The sequence below is a fragment of the Neomonachus schauinslandi genome, chromosome 16, assembly GCF_002201575.2.
Source record: "Neomonachus schauinslandi chromosome 16, ASM220157v2, whole genome shotgun sequence".
Taxonomy (NCBI): Eukaryota; Metazoa; Chordata; class Mammalia; order Carnivora; family Phocidae; genus Neomonachus; species Neomonachus schauinslandi.
In genome coordinates, this window is record NC_058418.1 from 23630482 (window position 1) to 23655007 (window position 24526).

Consider the following 24526-nt stretch of genomic DNA (forward strand, 5'->3'; position numbering starts at 1 on the left):
TGTTACAACCAAACCAAACCAAACCAAAAATGTTACAACCAAACCAAACCAAACCAAAAATGTTACAACCAAACCAAACCAAAACCAAAAATTATGTTAGGAGGAGACATAAATGTCCTGATGGACATTGAATTTTTAAAAAAATAATCAAGTTATTTTACAAGGATGTACTGTGATATATTAACTCTAGGATTTAACACATTTTTATTGGAATTTATTATTTTTCTGAGTGGTAAACTGGCTTTTCACATTAGCATGGAGGCAACCAGGGCCCTGAGGGCCTTTCATTGTCACCTGGCAACTGAAGACAGAGTCACAACCATCTGTGGCAAGAGATGCTCCTTCCAGTTCACAAAGTTAAAAGGGGGTGCTGCCTTTATTCTTCTATGACCTTGTACAGGTTCAAGAGTCTGTCCTCTGTTGGTTGTGCTTTTGTCTATTGGTGCACATGCACATTTGCCAGCCTCAGAGCATGATTCTCTAGTGGTTTAATCTAAATAGCACAAAATGAGATAAAGGCGTTTTCATATTTCACTGTACTCATCAGCTAGTAGTGTCAATAAATTTGTTCCCTGTGCCATTTAACATTAAAAGGGGCTTTCTTTAATTAGCTCATTTGCTTTCTTTATCTCATCTACATTTTCTGGTCAAATAGGGTGATGTGAAAGTGAGATGAAGTGGATGGCAATTAGACTCCACACACAGAGGAGAGCTCTGAACTCACATCTTCATAAATGTCAAAGAAGGTGGCAACCATGGCATCTCTGATTTGATTTAGGTCCATCAGCTCCCAGTAGACTTTAAACATACGATGTGCCCCCTCACAGCTTGCATTATTACAAGGAACATTCTCCAGTAAAAAGGCCTGCTGATTGCTGTAAGATAAAGGAAAGGTATTTAGTTAACAGAACGCATCAGTGCTGTGTAACATCAGTTGTGCTGTATTTCCTGGAATCAAAGAGATAATAAATAGTATATAGTGAAATGACATGAAAACCCCCCCCACATTTTACTGATAGTTGTACTGTGTCATAAAAAAATTAAATTGTTGGCTATCCTATGTGAGCCTTCGGCAAAAATTCTCTGAGGCTACCTGGTTGCTGGCCTCTCTCCTCTTACTGGAGTTTACAGGTGCATCCCTTCTTCCACCATTGCTAATTCAGTCACTGACCCTGTGGTTCCATTACTGAGTTCCTGGACACTGTCATTATCCCTTCTGATGTATATAGCCCCTCAGATGAGTATATGCATTTTATTTTATTATTTTTTTAATAAAGATTTTATTTATTTATTTGACACATAGAGAGAGATAGTGAGAGAGAGCACAAGCAAGGGGAACGGCAGGCAGGCAGAGGGAGAGGGAGAAGCAGGCTCTCCGCTGAGCAAGGAGCCCGACGCGGGGCTCGATCCCAGGACTCCGGGATTATGACCTGAGTCAAAGGTAGCTGCTTAACCGACTGAGCCACTCAGGCACCCCAAGTATATGCATTTTAAATGGAACCACCTGATATCCCCAAGTCTTGGAAACCCAAAGCAGTGAATCTATAACACAATTTCAACTTCCAGACAGGGAGTAGGGAGGATATTGCTGAGCTTCTCTTAGACAAAGCACTGTACTTTCCATAGATATGAAGTCCTCCCTCTTATATGCTACTCTATAGGCAGAGTGGTTATGAGCTTAGATTCTGGAGCCAGATTACCTGGATTCAAATCCTGACTGTCATTTAGTAGCTATGTGATCTTGACTAAATTAATGAAGACTCATATCCTTATTTGTAAACCGAGTAATTAGAGTACTCATAGGATTGTTGTAAAAATGAAATACTGGGGGCGCGTGGTTGGCTCAGTCGTTAAGCGTCTGCCTTCGGCTCACATCATGATCCCAGGGTCCTGGGATCGAGCCCTGCATCGGGCTCCCTGCTCTGCAGGAAGCCTGCTTCTCCCTCTCCCACTCTCCCTGCTGTGTTTCCCTCTCTCGCTGTGTCTCTTTCTGTCAAATAAATAAATAAAATCTTAAAAAAAAAAAAAAAAAGAAATACTGAATGTGAAGTATTAGAACAATTCCTGTCATCCAGTTAGATCCAGTTGGATCTCAATAAAAGTGTTTATATTATCATCATTCTTATTTCTATAGTGCAACACTATGCCATGCAAAAATATTTCCTCTAGAAACAGGAGTAACTTTTGTAGTGTGATTTATGTAATGGTTCCTATTATGGGCATTTCCCAATGCATACAGTCCTTTAGTTCCCTCTACTTATACAAAAAAATAATAGATTAAAGGTCTTAAATTTTACTACTGCTCAATTTTATCTAATAATAATAATAATTATTATTATTATTATTTTTGAGAGAGGGCGAGTGGGGAGGGGAGGGGCAGAGGGAGAGAGAGAAACTTAAGCAGGCTCCACACCTACCACAGAGCCTGACGTGGGGCTCAATCTCACGACCCTGAGATCATGATCTGAGCCGAAATTAAGAGTCAGACACTTAAATGACTGAGCCACCCAGATGCCCCTCTAATAGTTAATTAATTAACTAATTAATTAATTTAATAAAGATTTTTTTTAAATTTATTTTTTGACAGAGAGAGAGACAGCGAGAGAGGGAACACAAGCAGGGAGAGTGGGAGAGGGAGAAGCTGACTTCCCGCTGAGCAGGGAGCTGGACATGGGGCTCAATCCCAGGACCCTGGGGATTATGACCTGAGCCGAAGGCAGATGCTTAACGCCTGAGCCACCCAGGCGCCCCATCTAATAATTATTTTAAATAAAGCTAAAAAGACATTTCTTTTGAAATTTTTCGTATTTCATATGTAAATATTACTTTGGGTCTGGACAATTTGTGAAAGAAAAAAAGCTCTATTATAAGGAAAATTTCTTAGTGTTTATAATACAGTAAGGGAACCTAATGTATAAAATTTTCAATTCGCATTATGTACCAAATATATGATTGACTTCAAATTATTTTTCTCAATAAAAATTCCAACACAAATAGTTCCTAAGAACAATTCATTAACAAAGGAAAAAAAAACCTCCCAGATTATAACAATTAAAAATGCTAAGGTGACTTTGCTCAAGACCTAACATAATTTCCAGGTAATTTAACCATCCTACCTTTTTAGCTAAAGAATTTTACTAGATATTTCACAGAAATGAAGAATATTCTATTTTGTTATTAGGAGATTATATTAAAACATGAGAACATGTGATAAAGGAAGCCTTTCTACATCTTCTGTAATCAATGTATTATACTCGCTGACCTTTTCAGTGACTGTGCGCCACTAACTTCCCTTCTCAAAGTGCATGAATTTCATTATTAGAACTATGGCTGCAATTTCAAACACACAACACAACCTACAACAGAAACTCTAACTGCAGTTTTACAATTAAAAATGTCATTTTAATTTTTCATACGAGTTTGTAAAGATTATAAATGCCATGAACCATGGCTCTTGTCTCATTGCTCACTATATTGGTTTTGCACTATGGAACTTGGGGTCTGTAAATTTTCAGTTAAGTTTTACTAAACCTTACACGCATAGCCCAACATCTCACTTTTATAAATGAAATTCCATTTAACCACAGGAAGGAAGAACCTTGATCCATTTGGGTTGGAAATCCATGAGGAGAAATTATCTTGCTTCTTTTGGGTCTGTCTCTTGATGTGTTATTGGCAGTTACAACCAGTTTATCTTTTTCAAAACTTACAAAGTTATTGTAAAATTCAAGTAATAGAGACATTTAAAAAAATGAAATTCATCCTTTCCAGGGACAACCATTGTTAATAATTAGGAATACATCTCTCCAAACCTTCTTCTGGGAACATACAAATATGTAAGTATATATATCCTTAAAAAAAACCCATTTGGGTTCTACTACACAGATTTTTCTACAACTTATTTCTTTACATTCAATAATATAGCATACACAGGGCAAAGGGATATCGTCTGAATGAGGACTTCTGATATCTATTTTGAAAAGTCCCCTTAGAGAAGTTGTACTAGATTATATCTCCCACCAGCAGCCCATCAAACTGCCTGTTTCTCCACATGCGCATTCTTTTCAATGGATACTCCACAATATGGCTAAGCCATCACCAGTTTTAACACCCTGCTTTTGATAGGCAGTCTTCAATTGTTCTCCATTACAGCGTACCACACATTCACAAACATATAAATGTTATTTTCCCTTGGGAATTTGTACAAAGATTTCCAAATAATAGTCATCAGGTCAAAGAATATGCATATTTTAAATGTCCATAGGTAAAGCTAAATGGTCCTCTAAAAAAGGTACCAATTTGTATTTCTAGTAGTGTATGAGTATATCCTCCATCTCTTGCCAATATTAGTATTATTGCTTCTTATGTTTGCCAATTGGGTAGCTTAAAAATCTCATTCTCCTGATTATAAGAGCAGCTATTAGTTTAAAAAAAACTTTAAAAAAAAAGATTTTATTTATTTATTAGAGAGAAAGAGTGTGTGTAAGAGGGTAGAGGGGTGGTGGGGGGAGAGGAAGAGGGAAAGAATCCCAAGCAGACTCCGAGCTGAGTGTAGAGCCCTGATGTGGGGCTTGATCTCAGGACCATGAGATTATGACCTGAATGGAAACCAAGAATGAGACACTTAACTGACTGAGCCACCCAGGCGTCCCTGAGTATTATTTTTATATTTATCAGCTATTTGTGTTTCTTCTTGGAATTGGCCCTTAAGTATATATTTTAAATTATTGATTTTTAGGACATACCTTACCTGTTATTCTGATATCATTATTTGTAACATAAGGGTAAAAATAGTATATTAATTCAAATGGCTGTTGTAAGGATTAAATGAGAAAGTACATGATAAAGAGTTCAGTAAAGTGCCCGAGGCATACATTCAATATTTGCTGTGATTATTATTATTATTATTATTATTATATGTGATGCTACTACTGATATATTGCAAACATTCTGCCCCAGCCTTTTATTTTGTTTTAAAAATTTATGGTGTTCTTCACTGAAAAGTTTATAACATTACATAGTCATTTATGTCAATATTTTTATTCATGGCACTGTAAGAAATGTTGAAGTGAGTCCATCATGCAGATGGAAAATGAAACCAGATGAATACTACATTTACACAAACGAACGAAGAGCAGTGAACATGTTAAATATGTGGGAAGATAAAAAATATTTTTTCTTATTATTGAAGCCTCTTTAAAGATAACTGATACTTAAACACAGTGTGATGTGAATGACATAAGGAGATATAACATGTGTGAAATGGCAGCACCAAGGCCAGGAGGGGGGAAATGAAAATGTGCTGTTGTACGGTTCTCCAACTGGAAGTGAAGTGGTGCGATATTGTTTGAAGACAGACTGGGATAATTTAAAGATGCATCCACTAAAATGTTAAGATTTATAGTTAATAAACAAAAAAGACAAAATGGAATCATAAAAAGTGCTCACCTAATTCAAAAAAAGGCAGGAAGGGGAAAAGGCAACACTGCTGGCGGGAGTGTAAATCGGGGCAGCAACTATAGCAAGCAGTATGGAGGCTCCTCAGAAAAATTAAATGCAGAACCATCACATGATACAGCAATCCCACTTTTTGGGTAGATACTGAAGGAACTAAAATCAGAATCTCAAAGAGATATTTGAAGTTCTGTGTTCACTGCAGTAATATTTACAATAGCCAAAATATGGAAACAATCTAAATGTCCATCAGTTGATGAATGGATAGAGAAAATGTGGCATGCATGTGTGTGTGTGTGTGTGTCTGTACACTGGAATATTATTCAGCCTTAAAAAAGAAAGAGACATTTGAAACAACAAGGATGAACCCAGAGGAGATTATGCTAAATGAAATAAGGCAGACACAGAAAGACAAATCCTATTTGAGCTTATATGTAGAATCTAAAAACAGTGAACTTTGAGAGTAGCATGGTGGTTGCCAGGGGTGGCATTTTCAGTTATAAGATAATTAAATTCAGGGGATCTAATGTACAGCATGGTGACTACAGTTAACAATACCATATTGTATACGGAAAGTTGTTATGAGAATAAAGTTCTAATGTTCTCACTATAACAACATGAACAAGAAAATGGTAATTACATGAGAAGAAGGATGTTAACTAACCTTAATGGAGTAAACATTTTGCAATATACATGCATGATGATGTTTATCATCACACTGTACACCTTAAATTTACAGAATGTTATATGTAAGTTATATCTCATAAAGCTGAAGAAATTAATAAAAACATGCAAAAAATCTCCAAATAATTGGATATTAAATGAAACACTACTACTAAAAACCTATGAGTAAGTAAAAGAAGGAATCAAAAAGGAAATTACAAAGTACTTTGAACTTGATGAAAATGAAGACACACATATCAAGCATTTGTAGTATGTCACTAAAATAGTTTTTAGAGGCAAATTTATAGCACTAAGTACTTTATTAGAAAAGAAGAAAAGTCTCAAAACAATGACCTCAGTTTCTTTCCTAAGAAATTAGAAATAGAAGAGCAAATGAAATGTGAAATAAGAAGAAGAAAGGGAATAAAAACACAGAGCAAAGTAATGAAATAGAAAACAAAAACAACAGGGGCACCTGGGTGGCTCAGTTGGTTAAGCGACTGCCTTCGGCTCAGGTCATGATCCTGGAGTCCCTGGATCGAGTCCCGCATCGGGCTTCCTGCTCAGCAGGGAGCCTGCTTCTGCCTCTGACCCTCCCCCCTCTCAGGTGCTCTCTCTCTCTCATTCTCTCTGTCTCAAATAAAAAAAAAAAAATCTTAAAAAAAAAAAACAAAAACAACAGAGAAAATCAATGAAACCAAAATATGGTTCTTTCTGAAGAAAATTTTAAAACTGATAAACCTTCAACTAAAATGGGGGAAGACACAAAGTACAATTATGGTGAATGAGAGAGGTTACACAACTACAGAGTTTACTGGTATTAAAAGATAATAAAGGAATGTCACAAAAAACTTTGTACCAATGTAATTGACAAATTAGATGAAATGAACAAATTTCTTGGAACTCACAAGTTACCAAAGCACACTGAAGATGAAATGGATAAAGAAAGAAATTGAAATTATAGTTTTATATCTTCTAAAAAAGTCTGAAAAAATCCAGGCCCAGATGGCTTCACTTATTATTCTACTAAATATTTAGAGAAGAAATAATACCAATTCTACACAAACTCCTCAGAAAAGAGATGAGGGAGACACGCTTCCCGACTCATTCTCTGACACTGAATTATACATGAAAATTAGACATCACAAGAAAACTACAGACTAATATTCCTCATGAACACAGATGGAAGTATTTTAACAAAATTCTAGTAAATTGAATCTAACAGTACTTTTGGATTTTGCTTTGCACAGTACAGTGTTCCCTGAAACTTGTGCATTTTGGAACCATGTCTCTGCTTCATGATTTGCCAGAGAACCATGCACAGAGAGGACATGGCTCTGATACGGACCTGTTTCAGTGAACAAGGCACCTTGCAAAGTGAAGACTGTGGGTACATAAAAAAGATAAAAATTATGACTAACTAGGGTTTACTGCAGGAATGCAAAGTTGCTTTAATATTTTAAAATAAATCAGTGTGATTCAGTAGATTAATAAAAACAGGAAAACCATACAATCATCTCAATCAAGAAAGAAAAATTATTTGACAAAATCCAATTTGGATCTAAACTCTCAGCAAACTAGGAATAGAAGGAACTTTCTCAACATGATATAGGGCACCTACAGAAAACCTACAACAAACATCATACTAATGATGAAAGACTGAATGTTGTTCTTCTAAGATCCTTGTTTCTACAAGGCAAGGATGTATGCTTTCACCACTTCCATTCAACATTGTACTATAGGTTCTAGCCATTGCAAATGAGAAGAAAAACAATCAAGGTATCCAGATTAGAAAAAAGTAAAACCGTCTTTATTCATAAATTATAAGGCCACCTATTTAGAAAGCCCTATAATATCTAGAAAAAAACAAGTAGAACTAATCAGTTGAGCTAGGTAGCAGAACACAAGATTAATATACAAAAGTCAACTGTATTTCTATATATTTGCAAACAACAATCAGAAATTGAGGGGCGCCTGGGTGGCTCAGTTGGTTAAATGGCTGCCTTCAGCTCAAGTCATGATCCTGGGGTCCTGGGATGGAGCCCTGAGTTGGGCTCCCTGCTCAGTGGGGATCCTGCTTCTCTCTCTGCCTCTGCCTGCTTGTGCTCTCTCTCTGTCAAATAAATAAATAAAATCTTTAAAAATAAATAAATACTTCATTCCTTAAAAAAAATTGAAATAAAAAAGTACCAGTGATAAATCACAAAATGAAATACTTAGATATCTGACAAAAGAAGTATAATGAAAGCTGTAACACGTGGTGAAAAAATAAACAGACACACAAACACACAGACACAGAGTTCATGGGTTCAAAGACTCAATATTGTTAGGATGTTAACTATCCCCACACTGATTTACAGAGTCAATGTACAGAAGTTGCCCCTTATCCACGGTTTCACTTTTAGTAGTTTTGGTTACTCCCAGTCACCTGTGGTCCAGGAGGAGATGATCCTACTTCTGACATATATTAAAAGCTCAACTGTAGCCTAACACTACATCACAATGCTGCATCATTCACTTCACTTCAACTTATCATGTAGGGATTTTGTCATCTTACATGATCACAAGAAGGGTGAGTACAGTACAATAAAATATTTTGAGAGGCCACATTCATATAACTTTTATTATAGTATAATTCTATTTTATTATTAGTTATTAATGTTAATCTACTGTGCTTAATTTAGATATTAAATTTTATCATAGTTATGTATGTACAGGGAAAACAATATATATGGTTCAGTACCATCAGCAGTTTCAGGTATCCATCAGGGGTCTTGGCACATATTCCCCATGGATAAAGGGGAGAGTGATACTGCAGTATCAATCCAAATTTCTGCGGACTTCAAACAATTTTTTTTTTTTGCAAAAACTGAAAATAGCCTAAAATTGATAGAAAACACCAAAGATCTAAAATAGTCAAAATAACTTTGAAAAAGAATAATGTTGGGGGTGCCTGGGTGGCTCAGTTGGTTAAGCAACTGCCTTCAGCTCAGGTCATGATCCTGGAGTCCCGGGATCGAGTCCCACATATGGCTCCCTGTTCAGCAGGGAGTCTGCTTCTCCCTCTGACCCTCCCCCCTCTTGGGCTCTCTCTCTCCCATTCTCTATCAAATAAATAAAATCTTTTCCAAAAAAAAAAAAAAAAAAAAGAATAATGTTGGAGGACTTAGACTATCTGAATTTACTACTCATTATAAATAAATGACAGTCAAACCATTGTGGTATTGCTGCAAAGATGAACAACAGATCATTGGAACAGAAGAGAGTGAAGAAATATACCCACTGACATACATATGGCCAATCGATTTTCTTCAAAGTTCAAAAGTAACCGAGTAGAAAAAGAATTCTTTCTTCTTCTTCTTCTTCTTTTTTTTTTTTTAAAAGAAATTCTTTTCAATAAATGGTTTTGGAACAGTTTACAAAAACATAAGCTTGGATCCATATCTTGTACCATATAGAAATATTAACTCAAAATGGATCATAGACCTACATGTAAAATGTAGGACTTAAAAAAAAATTCTAAGGGAGTGCATAACTCATTGTGACTGAGTTAGGTAAAGATTTCTTAGATATGACACTAAAAATCACAATCCATAAAAGAAAAATTGATAAATGGACTTTTTATTTATTTATTTATTTATTTTTATTTTTATTTTTTTTAAAGATTTTATTTATTTATTTGACAGAGAAAGACACAGTGAGAGAGGGAACACAAGCAGGGGGAGTAGAAGAGGGAGAAGCAGGTTTCCTGCAGAGCAGGGAGCCCGATGCGGGGCTCGATCCCAGGACCCTGGGATCATGACCTGAGCCGAAGGCAGACGCTCAATGACTGAGCCACCCAGGCACCCCGATAAATGGACTTTTTAAAAATTAAGCACTTCTTGCCCTTTAAAAGACACACCATTCAGAGTACAAAGAGATAAGCCAGAGATGAAAAAAATATTTGCAAATAATAATAGTAAAGGATTTGTATATAAAGAACTTTCAATTAAGAAAACAAATATCCCAGAGAAAATATGGGCAAAAGATTTGAACAGACACTTCATGAAAGATCTATGAAAAGCAAATAATTACATGAAAAGATATTAAAAAATCATCAGTTATTAGAGGAATTGAAATTAACGCTACACAGAGCTACACTACAAATAAAATAACTGAAGTTAAAAAGACTGACCATACCAATGTTGAAAATGCGAACCAACTGGAACTGTTGGGCATTCTTAAAAAGTTAAACACACACCTTCCCAAAGACCAGATATTCCATTCCTTTATTTGCCCAAGACAAATAAAAGCTCCTGTCTACACAATGACTTTCACAAGAGTGATCATAGCAGATTATTCGTAATAACCAGATCTGATAAAAACCCGATGTCCAGCAACATGTAAATGGGTATAATAAGCAAATTATATCTGTACATTGGAATACTCCTCAGCCATAGCAGCAATGAACTAAGATACATGTAACAGTATGGATGAATCTCAATATTATAATGCTGAGTGAAAGCCCAGACATAAAGAGCATATAATCCATGATGTCATTGATATAAAATAGTAGAAAATGCAATCTAATCTACAGAGACAAAAGGAAAACTGGTGGTTGCCTGTGGGATCAGGGAAGGGTGAAAGGGGTGGAAGGACTGGAAGGGTAGATTACCAAGGATTAAAAACTTCTGCGAGTTCTGTATATGCTCTTTATCTTGATTTTAGTGGTATTTGTATAGGTGGTACATGTCAAAACTTATCAACGTACACACTTTAAAGATGTGCACTTTGTGTCAATTAAACCTCAATAAAGCTTTTTAAAATAGATGTTACTCCTTCATGAGAAAAAGCAAAAACACAAGCAACAAAAGGAAAACTAAATTTGACATCATCAAAATGAAAAACATTTGTGCTTCAAATGACACCATCAAGAAAGTGAAAAAGAAAGTGAAAAGATGACTCAGCATGAGAGAAAAATTGCATATCATATATCTGTTGAGGGACTTGTATGTAGATTATATAAAGAATTCTTGTACCTCAATAATACAAAAGCAAATAACTCAATTTTAAATGTGGCAAAGGATCTAAATGAACAATTATTGAAGATACACACACAATGGCCAATAAGCACATGAAAAGAAGCTCAAAATCATTAGTCCTTAGGAAACTGCAAAACACAATGAGATAACATTTCATATTCATTAGGATGGCTACAATAAAAAAGACAAATGCTGGTAAGGCTGTGGGAAAACTGGAACACTCATACACAGCTGGTGGGAAAGTAAAATGGTACAGCTGCTCTGGAAAACAGTCTGATAGTTCCCCAAAGGGTCAGACATAGAACTCCATTCTGAAGTACATTCCACTCCTAGGTATATCTCAGAGAAATGAAACACATCTCCACAAAAACTTGTATATGAATGTTCATAGTAGTATTATTCGTAATAGCCCCCAAAGTAGAAACAACACACATATCATGTTCATTCACACGATGAATGAATAAAATGTGGTATATCCATACAATGGAATTTATTCAAAGACAGAAAGAAATGAGGTACTGGTACATGCTATCAACTGGATGAACCTTGAAAACATTATGCTAAGTCAAACAAGCCAGTCACAGAATATCATGTATTGTTTGATTGCATTTACATGAAATGTCCAGAATAGGCAAAACTAGAGAGACAGACTAGCGGTTTCCTAGGGCTGGTAAGATTGGAGACTGATGACGAAGGTCTCCAGGGATTTCTTTTCAGGGTAATGAAAAATGATCTGACATTGACTGTGGTGATGGATGCACAACTTGGTGAATATACTAAAAGCCACTGAATAGTATACAGTGAATGGGTGAATTGTATGGTGTGTGAATTCTATCTCAATAAAGCTGTTAATAAAAAACAGAATTGCAGAAAATTTTAACCCATTAAAAAACCCATGGGAATTGTTTAAAAGATGTAACATGTAAAATTCACATATCAAATGCCTCTGAATAGGCTGGTATTTATACATCTAGCATGCAGCCTTTTGAGGCTGATTTTAATTTCTCTTTCAAGTCTACAAAATTGGTGTTGTTTCTTGATACATTACCACTTGACAAAGCTAGGTTTATTCTAGGTTGTTAATATGCTGTGTGTGTCTGTCTTATTTCTCATTAAGAAAGGTAGCTGATGGATCATTTAACTTAAGTTTGATTTTCTCCCCGGCTGCTCTTAGAGCTTGTGTGTCCACTTTAGTCATTTCTATCTCCAGTGAGTTCTGCTCTTCTAGATTGTCCTTAACTCTCTTCCTCTTGATTCCCCAATTTCATTATCAGCCTAGGCTCATATGGAAGGAAAAGAGCTTCAATTTGAGGATATGTCTATCTTTCTGCGTAAACCTTAAGAAAGGCAGCTCTACACACAGAAGAAAAACAAATTAAGAAGAGAACCAAATACATCCATTAGGAATCCTCTAAAAATAAAACAATTTTTTAATTTTTAAATTGCTGCTCTGAAGCCATGCTGCCAGTTATTGGTAAATGCAGAATCCTCAGCTAATATATATAACAAGGTAAAGCTTCACTTTGAAATACTAAAAATTACTGAAGTTTCTGTAGTATAGACTGACAACTGGAGATGTTCAAAAGAGTTGATAAATTTGATATCTAGAATAAAGTTCACTTGAGCTTTGGGTAAAAGCAGTACATTTATTCACCAAACAGCATCTAGGATATAAGATTCAGTGGGTAGATAGTAAATGTTTCTTGAATGAAAGAAGGAAGTAAGCATGTTTTGTAGAGCAAGGCCAAGTGAAAGGCAAAACTTAAGAGGATGTAAGACTGACTGCTAAAAGTTCCTGTTAAATAAATGGTTAGAAAAGATTTTGTTATGTTTTAATATATCTTTATCCAAAGACGTCCTGTATACTGGTCAATTTGGTAGCCACTACATCTCCTTTCTAGGTATTATGATATTTGTGTTTCCTATTATGAAAAATCAAATATAATGGTCATTTTATCTGTTAGTTGGGGAATGATACAAACAGGATACTCAGACTCCAAGAGTGAGAAATTCATGGACATATCACAACTTATAAAGTACACATGCAAAAGGAACAAAGATTGGTTAGGAAATTATACAGTTCTGGTTTGGTTGTTAATACTGTAGGATGCAGATGAGTTGGATAAGGGGAAAGGGAGAGGGAAAATGAGGAAAGAGATAGGGAAATGAAGGATGACCTCTGCATTTCCGATTTGAGAAACTGAGTGAGCCACCACTTGAGATAACAGTACACTAAGAACAGGTTTAGGGGAGAGAAGATACTTTCAGGTTTGGGGTGCCATAGGTAGAGCATTCAGGTAGTACATTTAAAAAAAATTTTTACTTCCTTTATTGTTATTCCTAAACATTTATTCATCTAATTATAGCCTAGATTTTGGACTTTGGAGAAAGGTTTTATTTGAGGAAAGCCTTTCTTTTTTCCCCCTGTAATGCCAACCCCCCCCAACCCCCCACCATCAAAAAAGAAAAGAATGTTCTAATTGTGTACCATCATGTGTCTAGAAAGAGCCCCACATACCGTGAATCTGGGGTCCTGGCTCTGATCCCAGTTCTGCCCACATAGGGGCTGTGATTGTGGGAAAGTTGCTCCGTTTCATGGAAATCATTTTCCCCATCCAAAAACTTAATGATTTCATCTCCCTCTCTGGTGTGTGAGGATTTAATTCAATGTCAACACTGCTAGGCAACCATTAACTGGATGCTCATAAGAAAGAAGCCTGCAAAAGCCTGCAAAAGCCTGGTTCAAAAATTACCTCTGGCCCTTCTGCTGTGTGACATTGCATAAATTATTAACCTCTCTGGGCCTCAAAGTGCACATGTGTAGGAATGCTAAAGTCAGAATTGCTGTGGAAATCAACTGAGATGAGGGGGCCTAAAACATCCGAGCCCGTGGCTGGTGTATCACTCCTTGCCTAGAAGGGGAAGATCCATCAGGCTCTAATATACACAAGTATAAGGTTGAGATAAAGGGATTTAAAAGTCCTAAGCTTATAAGTGGCAATTAAAATAGCCAAAGTAGATGATGAACATGCAGAGGAAAACAAAGGGCTGAGAATGGAACCCTAAGAAACACCAATATTTAAGGTGGCCAAGATGAAAAGGAGTTCTCAGAAGAGATGATATAGGAACAGTTAGAGAGGGTATAGAGAGAACCAACAGAGTTTTAAGAGTCAATCATCAACAACCAAATGCAGGCAAGAATCTGGTGACATAAAGACTGTGAAGTATCCACTGGATTTGTCATTTAGAAGTTACTGAGGCTAAATGAAAGGTTTAGAGGAGTGGAGTGGGCTAGTATGACAGGTTAAGGGTGAATCTGAGGTGATAAAGTAGAGACTGTCCAGAGTCACAATTTTTTTTTTCTAAGTTTGGAGAGACTTACACCTATTTAAATAAAAGAGGGTGGAATGAGAAGATTTTGAAGGCAAAGGAGAGGGGGTACTTAGGTTGACTTGAAGTAGAGAGGGTATCACACAGGGACAGAGGAATCAATGAGGAAATTGTTACAGTAATTCAGAGTAAGGAGACAGTGACTTGATCTAGGGAGGTGGTAGTGATGATGAAAAGAAAGGAAACCTGAAATCACACTGTGAAAGCAGACTGTACCTGCCTGGTGGGGGACAAAGGCAAATTTAACTTTTCTAGGCTAAAATGATTGGGGCCATGATAATACTTTGCAGTAAACAGGGAATTATGAGAAAGGGTTGGCTATAAAGAGAAGGGGAGGAGGTATGATTATGGTTGGATAGTTATATGACAGAGAAGACCACGCGTGAGATACTGATCTGGGAGTTATTCACCTAGAAGTTAAGATGACTTGTGCTATAAATATGAGTGAAATAGCCCAGGAGAGAAATGTAGGAAGTATCAATAGTAGAGGTAGAATCTTCTACCTTGTAGAATGTCCTTGGGGGCAGATAAGAGAGTAAAATAAAAAACAAAACCAACAATTCAGTGATGGAGGGAAACCTGTCATTCAACATCAGAAATGATTTTTTTGAATATGTAAACTTAAGCTAAATATGAAATCTCATGTGATTTTTTTAAAGTTATGTTGTAAGACAGTGCAAGCATTCAGTAACTGAAGGTTGGTTAAATTAACCTAATGGAATGTTTTACAATTATTAAAGTAATAAAAGTAATAATTATTGAGATAAAATTGTTCAAAATATGTACAGTGAGAAAAGCATGTCACAAGACAGTATTAATTATATGATCTTGTTTTGTAATACAAACAAAACGTCACGTACATACTCTCACACACACTCGTAAGCACACAGAGGCTTAGAGCAGGTTTTGGAAGGTGTATATCCAAGATTAATGGTGGTTGTCTCTTGGTAGGCAGGGTTTTAGGTATGTTTTACTTTATTTCTTTTGATACAAACGTATATTTCTGTAGTAAGCAGAAAACAGTGTTTTCCTGTAGTAACCAGTCACTCTTTCACATCACCTATTTTAACTCATTGCATAATCTTAGAACTACCTTATATTTTTCCTATTTTTTTTTTAAGGATTTTATTTATTTATTTGAGAGAGAGAATGAGAGAGAGAGAGAGCATGAGAGGGGGGAGGGTCAGAGGGAGAAGCAGACTTCCCGCTGAGCAGGGAGCCTGATGCGGGACTCGATCCTGTGACTCCAGGATCATGACCTGAGCCGAAGGCAGTCGCTTAACCAACTGAGCCACCCAGGCGCCCTATTTTTCCTATTTTTGATTTGCTTGTTTATTGCCTACTTTTCCCAAATTTCTCTCTCTTATTCACACTATATCTTTAGCATCCAAAGTTTGCTTCAATACAATAGGCACTCAATAAATATTTAAGTACAAGTTAACAAGTAATGCTTTTGTAATAAAAATAAACACTAAAAGATTAATTTATTGTTAAATGCTGTTTCTCCTAAGGTCCTCTATTTTAGAAGTGACCAATAAGTTAGAAGCAAAGGAAAATGGTGGAGATATAGTCTGCTTGATAGGGACTTTACCCCCCATAACACTCTGAATCTGAGGACAAACATTTCTCTGGGCTGCCTAGTGAGATACCTCAGAAGGCCCAGAATAGCCAGGACTGTTGTACAAGAAAAGACTGAATGTGACAAGTTGATAGGACTCATTTTTATAAAGGAATAACCTCAGAACACACACAAATCTTGTGTCCTCCAGGTAAGCTCCTTGTGATGCTTTATACTTATTTCAATGTCCTTGCTTACAGTGTTTTTCTGATTCCTCTTTGTGGATGCCTTCAGAAACTGTTGAGTCTTTTGTCATCCTCAGTGATGGTAAATCTTCAATGTGAGCAGTAATGTGAACTTAAGTGTTATAGTTAAGGTCAGTAAATAGGTTGGTTAGTATAATACGTGTACAAAATCAAAGTATATATGAAGCAATGAGACTTATGTAAACCTGACTCTTTAATGGACTTATTTTTATTGAGATATAATTCATACACCATAAAGTTCACCATTTTAAAGTGTTCAGTTTAGCAGTTTTTGGCATATTCACAAGGTTACACAACCACTGCCACTATCAAATTCCAGATTATTTTCATCACCCTCATAAGAAATCCCCTACGCATTAGCCGTCACTCCCCAGACACGCAATTCTTACAGAAGAATTTCGGAAGTGTTTTAAACTTTACTAAAGAAATGTCTGTTCTATCAAGGTGACTTCTCTGGACAACTGACTCATCTGTATCTATTATTTTTAGATAAATACCAGTCATATACATTTATATTTGTGGATACCAATGAAATTCAATCAACGAAAACAAACTGTTCTATCACCAGCCATATTTTCTTTTTACACCATGTTCTAAAACCAACTTCTATGATATATCCATTAGTTCATGAAAAGTAAGAAATCCAATGTACTTGATTACCTGTGAGACAAAAGAACTAACCACATTTAAATTCAATTTTATCTTCTTGGGAAAGCTTGATAACATGCTGAGTTAAGATAATTATGTATCTTTAAAAAAGGGCATTGTCCCATCAATGAGAATGCATTAAAATAAGATTAAAGAGGAATGTATACATAATCACCTATTAAGCCCTTTATTAAGCAGAGGACAAAACATTTAATTAACTAAAACTTTGAAAGAAAAAGCAAATGTAACACAATTAGTGCTTCTATAAAACCGAAAACTTTTTCCTAGTCAGGTCTTGGCCTTGAGTGACCCTAAGTGACCCAATTTAGGATTTAAGCTCATCATCCTAAATTACTTTTTACCCTTACTCAAAGGTAAGATAAAATTCTCTGTTCTTGGGATAATGATGGCTTTAAAACTGCCAAGTAATGGCATACCTATGATAATGAAAATTTATAGAAAATATCACTAAATAAACTATGACTCCCATGTTAGGATACTCATGCTAACAAATAACAAATTGTTGGAGATGTAGAATCTGGAACTGCTGTGGGAGAGACCATGAGTTCACTGTATGTTCTATGGGAAAAAACCTGAGGAAGTGTGTTTAAATACCTAGTTATGATGCAATAGGAGCCTGAATTCCGTCATTCCATGATTTCTCCTTTGCTCTTTAGAACTCTATTTCAAACTCTACAGCATATGAAAAATGACAATTATGTACCATTCTCACTTTGGTGATCTACTTGGTTTCTGATGTTCACTTATCAGAAAGGAGGGGAGTTTCTAAGACCTCTGAACATTTTAAAAAGCATTTTAAAAGCTTGGTTAACATGGATTTTATATACCAGATTTCTGTTATTTTAGCAGTTTCCCTTACTTGGATTCATGTTCCTAAAATCTTTTGATAAATTTCCCACACTTACCTGTGCATGTATTAGTGTTATTCTCCTCTGTTTAGTTGACATTAGTTGTCTACCTCCTGAAAGGACTAAGACTGAATAATGTATTTTTTTGGAATGTGAGAATCCCAGGCCTCTCCTCTGCTATTAAATTTCTTCAACTTAGCTGTTTTTGTATTACAAAGGGCACCATTTTGAAATGCCAATCATGAGGCTAAACCAAAATGCTAGCAAGTAAATATACTATAACAGGTATTTATAAAATATGGTACATTTTATATGACGGAGTTGTAACTTACACAAGCATAGCTGCTCAAATCAGTAAAGTGAAAATCATGTACATATTGGAGTTGATCCATATACATTTAATGTCCTGAATTCTACTATATGTGTAAGGCTTGGCAGACTGAGGGAATAATATATAATCTTTTGTTCAGTAATTCCAGAAATATAGTAAAATGTCTAGAGAAATATATTTTCATATGTATTTTCTATCTCATTTTACAGTTTATGTGTAGGGAGGATTACACAAATCCATATATAAATATACAAATACATAAATATTTACAGGCTATTTAATGAATTTTTAAGAGTAATTTTTCCACTTTTGGACTGATTTCAAAGCCTAAATTATGATTCTGCCATATACCAAAATGCAAATAGTGATCATCTGTGGATGATATGATTATGGGCGGTTTTATTTTTTTATTTGTACTTTCTAAATTTCTATAATTTGAAGAATGTATAAAATAAAAAATACTATACTATGTTTACATTTATTTTTTAATATTTTACTGGCATGATTTCTGTTACATATTAAAAAATAAACTACTCTTTTGAATAAAAACCTAATGTATGGTCATGAACAAATAAATGGTGCCAGAACACCATTACTACTCAACACTGTAATGAAAGTCCTGGCCAATGCAGTAAGACCAGAAAAAGAAATAAGAGTTATAATAATTCTATAGCAAGAGAACTATCCTTATTTTCAAATGAAATGTCTATATACATGGGAAATCCAACAGAATATATAGGCTATTAGAATAAAGGAATAAAGATTGGTGAATAATAAGATCCATATGCCAAAATCAACAGTCTTCTCACATATCAATAATATTCATTAGAAAATTAACAGGAAAATCTCATTCACAGTAATAACAAAATCTCTAAGCTATCAAGGGGCACTTTAATGAAAGATGTGTAGCAGTTTCATGAAGATAATTTCATAACATTACTACAGAATATTTAAAGAAAATATGAATTAGTGTTATGAACTGAAAGATTTGAAATCACAAATATGCCAATTCCTCACAAATTGATCAGTAAATACAATGTAATCAAATCAATCAAAGGCCCAACATAAGGTTTTTTTGGTCAAATAAGAAAAATTAATTTTAAAATTTATGTGGGGTAAACAAAAGGACAAGAATGATCAAGGTAATTCTTTCTTTTGGTTTTAAAGATTTTAAAAAAAATTTATTTGTCAGAGAAAGAGAGAGAGCACAAGCATGGGGAGTGGCAGGCAGAGCACGCAGAGGGAGAAGCAGACTCCCTGCTGAACAAGGAGCCCGATGTGGGACTTGATCCCAGGACCCTGGGATCATGACCTGAGCTGAAGGCAGACGTTTAACTGACTGAGCCACCCAGGCATCCCAATCAGGGTAATTCTGAAGGAAAAAATTGCACAGGAAGATTTTCTCTATCACATATCAAAACTTATTTTATGTTTTTTTAAAGATTTTATTTATTTATTTTAGAGAGCCGGCATGCACGAGTAGGGGGAGGGGCAAAGGGAGAGGGAGAGAGAATCTCAAGCAGACTCCATGCTGAGTGTGGAACCCGACATAGGGCTTGATCCCTCAACCCCAAGACCATGACCTGAGCCAAAACCAAAAGTTGGACACTTAACCAATGGAGCCACCCAGGCGCCCCTCAAAACTTATTTTAGAGCTACAATAATTGACACAATGTGGAATCCATACAGAGACTGACAAACAAGATAAGGCACCAGAATAGAAGGCACAGAAATAGAACCATGTACTTAGAGAAACTTGATATACAACAAAAGTGGCATCAACATCAGTGGGGCAAAAAAGACTGCTCAATAAATATGGGGACAATTAGTTATCCAAGAGGAGAAGAATATAATTAGATCCCTTTAATGCACGCAATACACAAAAATACATTTTTGGTAGATTAAAAGCCTATATGTGAAAACGAAAAATGTTAAAGTATTATGATAAAGTATAGGAAAATACCTTTATGGCCACAGGATATATCAGTATTACAGAGTAAGATCAAGTAAGCTTAGATTGCATATAAAATAACCTGTATTTATTCTACATAAACATTTCTAATATTAAACTGGATATAATTACCCCTATTCCCTGTAATTTTTTGTCACATAAGAAGAGTCTACTAAGTGCTGGTGGTTATCATTAATATTGTGGTAGCTTACACACAATAATATATAAAACCATTTTGGATTATATATTTAATTGTACCACATAGGTCATAAAGGACACAAAATTATATTAAAACCAGTTTGCTTATTTATTAGAAATATAATCCATGCATTTTTATTTCTCAGTTATAAAAAGTAAATATAAAAATGTATTTGCAATGAGCACAACACCTGGAAACTTAAAAAGGAAATTAGATATGGCCATTTTAATCTGCAATTTTAAATGGTAATAACAAATGAAATTGTACCTGTAACTACAAATTTGAATTTTCAGGCTGTTTAGAATGAGATGACTTGATGACTTAGTCCAAAACTTTGCTATCTCATATGGCAGCCTGTAAGCACAGATGGCTACTGAGCAACTGAATTGTGGGTAAATTCTTTTTTTTTTCTTAGATTTTATTTATTTATTTGAGACAGAGAGAGTGAGCAAGAGAGAGAGCATGAGCGGGGTGGAGGGGCAGTGGGAGAGGGAGAAGCAGGCTCCCCGCTGAGTAGGTAGCCTGATGCAGGGCTTGATCCCAGGACCCTGAGACCATGACCCGAGCCAAAGGCAGACGCCTAACCGACTGAGCCACCCAGGCACCCCTAGACTAAATTCTATAATGTAAAATACACAGTGGATTTGGAAGAATTAGTACACACTCATAAATTACACACTACAATAACAAAACTGGGTTTTAAAGAGTATGCTATTTCCATTTCTTATTCTGTAAGAAGATGACTGTGTATGATGTGCAAGCATATTTATTTGAGCTCTTAGATTTGGGAGGGAGCTTATGTTTCCAGTTCAAGTTCAGAATTGCCCATAAGCAATAAGAGTATCTTAGGCAAAAGGGTCACCTTTAAACTTTATCACAAAATTATATATAATAACTAAAGTAGAAGAAATCTGTTTCAACTTTATGTCACATATTTATTCAAATACCTTCTTCTCCTTGTTTCCTGATACTCCTACTATCTAAAAGAGAGCTAAAGTTTATATCCATTCATTCCTGGGTCCTGAGTACTGTCTCTAGGTTTGCTTAAAGCAAACAATATTTAGAGATTACAAATGGAGATTCTGTGTATAAGTGTCAGTACATAATACAGGATTCACAGAGGTCTCAAGTGTATTTGAATGATGTGAAGCAAATGGGAAAAAAAGTTAGGATTTCCTAGAGTAGCAGAGATTTGCAAGATGGAAGGAGTCATTTACATTTACAAATGTTTCTTACCAGACACAAGGACTGGTTTAGTTAGTCTGATTCAGAAACAGATCAGGCAAGTAGGGCTGCCTCATTCCTTATTTCAAATGGAAGAGTATTATGCACAAGTGCACAGAAGAGCCCAGGTGGAATGGGAGAGAGACGAAGAGAAGAGAAGGGAAGAGAGGCAAGTGGACTTCTTTCTATCCCTGCCTGAACAGAAATTTGGCTGCTATTCTTTTACAGACTTGTTACACTCAGGCTTAGATAAAAAATATTTCTGCATAGAAAACAATTGTGAAACTTGATATTTTGGAATCCCTGATGCTGCTACTGCAGGGAAAAAAAAACTGGTAGTGGCAACTTGGAGGAAGGAAGAGCAGTACAATATGTGAGGGGAAAATAACCCAGCAACTAGAGTAGAAACAGTGATGATTATCAGCTAACAGAAATCAACATCACACCAAATACTCACTGACAACACAACCATGTACAGTCTATGATAAGAGGATAACTTAAGAACTGGTGAGTACTTATGAAAGCCTTGAAATTTTATTCCAGGTTTAAGCTTCACAAAATCTTAGGAACCAGGCTACATACATTCTGAATCTTATTGTTTTCTTACTGTTCAGTTTAGAGTTCTTTATAATATTATGGACAGAAGTCCTTTTTGAGTATGATATGCAAATATTTTCTCCTGGCCTGTGGCTTAAAAAAAATTTCCTTAACTTTTTTTTTCTTTTGTAGAAGCAAAAGTTTTGAATTTTGATAAAGATCAACTTATCAGTTTTGTTCTTTTATTGACTGTTTTTTGATGTCATGCCTAAGAGCTCTTCATTTAACCCTAGGTCACAAAAGTTTTCTCTGTTTTCTTCTAAAAGTTTTGTACTTTTACATTTTACACTTAAATTTAGGGTCCCTTTGCTTTAATTTTTATGTAATGTGTGAAGTTTTAGGTCAAGGTGACTTCATTTTTGCCTATGGATGTCCAATTGTTCCAATACCATTTGTTGAAAAGACTATCATTTCACTATGAAATGCTACTGCACTTTTTTGTCAAAACTCAGTTGTACTTGTCTGACTTTATTATCTGTTTTGTTGATCTATGTGATCTATGATCTGTCTATTGCTTTGCCAACACTACTGTTACTATATAATAAAATCTTCTACTCAGGTAGTGTGATTCCAACAATTTTATTCTTTTTCAAAACTGATTTAACTAGTTTTTTTTTGTCTTTCCTCATAAATTATAGAATCAGTTTGTCTAAAAAATCCTCTTGGAGCTTGATAGGATGACATTAAATCTATGGGGAGATGGGGAGCAACAGTTTCTTTGCTGTGTTAAGTTTTCCAAATTCAACAGTGTCATGTCTCTTAATTCAGTCTTCTTTGATTTCTTTCATCAGTATTTTGGAGTTACTGGCATACGGATACTTTAAAGCTTTTCACAATTAAGTATCTCATTTTTCTATTTTAAATTGCATTGTGTTGTTCATTGCTATTTCCAACTGTTAGTTGCCAGCTTATAATATACCTTTCTTAATACATTGATCTCATATCCTGCAACCTTCCAAAGCTCATTAGTTCCATAAGCGTTTTTTTTTTTTTTCTACATTCTTTGAAATATTCTACACAATCATGTCAACTGCAATAGAGGAATTTCAATTTCTTCCTTTCTAATTTCCTTGTATTTCCTTTTCTTGCCTTACTGCACAGGGTAAGACTTCCAGTACTATGCTTAATGAGACTGATTGTTCAGAGTACACATACTTGCCTTGCTTATAATTTAAGGAGAAAGCATTAGTCTGCTTTTCACTGTTAAGTATAGGGTTAGCTGTAAATTTTTTTGTAGTTCTTTATCAGGTTGACAAAATTCCCTGTGTTCCTATAGTTCTGTGGGTTTATATCATGAATGGTTGCTGAGTTTTATCAAATGACTTTTCTGTTAATTGATATGATTTTTCCTCATTTTAGAGTACTAAATGGGAGAAAAGAACAATTTTTTAACATGAAACTAACCTTGCATTCATAGAATAAACTCCACTTGGTTGTGATGTTATTCTTTCGATATATTGCTGGGGTTGTGTGGTGTAATAGAAAATATAAATTTGGTCTTTGTCTTGTCCTTGGCACATAGCTCCTAAAACCCTTGGAATTTCCTGTGTGATAGGAGCATCTTTTGATACTCAAAACAAAGCCCTTTCAACCATAGGAGTTCAAGTGACTTTTGGTGGGCCGTTCAATAGCTTCAGGATGGGAGCTGGATGCCAGAAAGAACAAGCCTTGGAACCTTCTGGGATGGGAGGGACAGAAACTAGAGTCAATCACCAATGGCCAGTGATTTAATCAATTGTGCCTAAACAAGGAAACCTCCCTAAGTCTGCTAAACAGGAGGGTTCAGGGGACTTCCAAGTGGTGAACACAACCATGTACCATTAGGGTGACTCACCAACTCCATGGGGACAGAGTCTCCTGTGCTTAAGACCCTTTTTGACTTTGATTTACATACCTCTTCATCTGGCTATTCATTTGTATGTGTAATAAACTAATGTTCGTAAGTTCTGTGAGTGGTTCTAACAAATTATCAATCCTGAAAGTCATGGGTGTTGTAGGAATCCCCAGATTTGTAGCCAAGTCAGACGGAAGTACCTAGAGAATAGGACTTATAAGTTGGTTTCTGAAGTGAGGGCACTCCTCTTAAGCCTGTGGAGTCTGACATTAACCTCTAGCAGTTAGTGTCAGAATAGGATTGAATTGTTGGTGACACTCAATTGGTACTGGAGAATCAAAGAGATTTAATTTGCTAATACACTGCTTGGCAATTTTGTATTTCTGTTCATGAAGGATATTAGTCCGTAGTTTTCTTCTTTTTTTTTTTTGGATTCTGTGATTTGGTATCAAGGTAATGTAGGTATCTTAAAATGAGTTGACTCTGTCAGTGAAACCATCTGGATCTGGAGATTTCTTTTT

At 35.5% G+C, this 24526-nt stretch overlaps 1 protein-coding gene across 1 annotated transcript in view; it reads right to left on the bottom strand.

The window, feature by feature from the left end:
- ITFG1 (integrin alpha FG-GAP repeat containing 1) overlaps positions 1–24526 on the bottom strand; it is a 337289-nt gene that overhangs the window by 118544 nt on the left and 194219 nt on the right. Inside the window, exon 11 of the mRNA XM_021705838.2 lies at positions 725–875. Within this exon, the coding sequence (XP_021561513.1) occupies positions 725–875 (151 nt within the window). The remainder of the gene's footprint in view (positions 1–724; positions 876–24526) is intronic.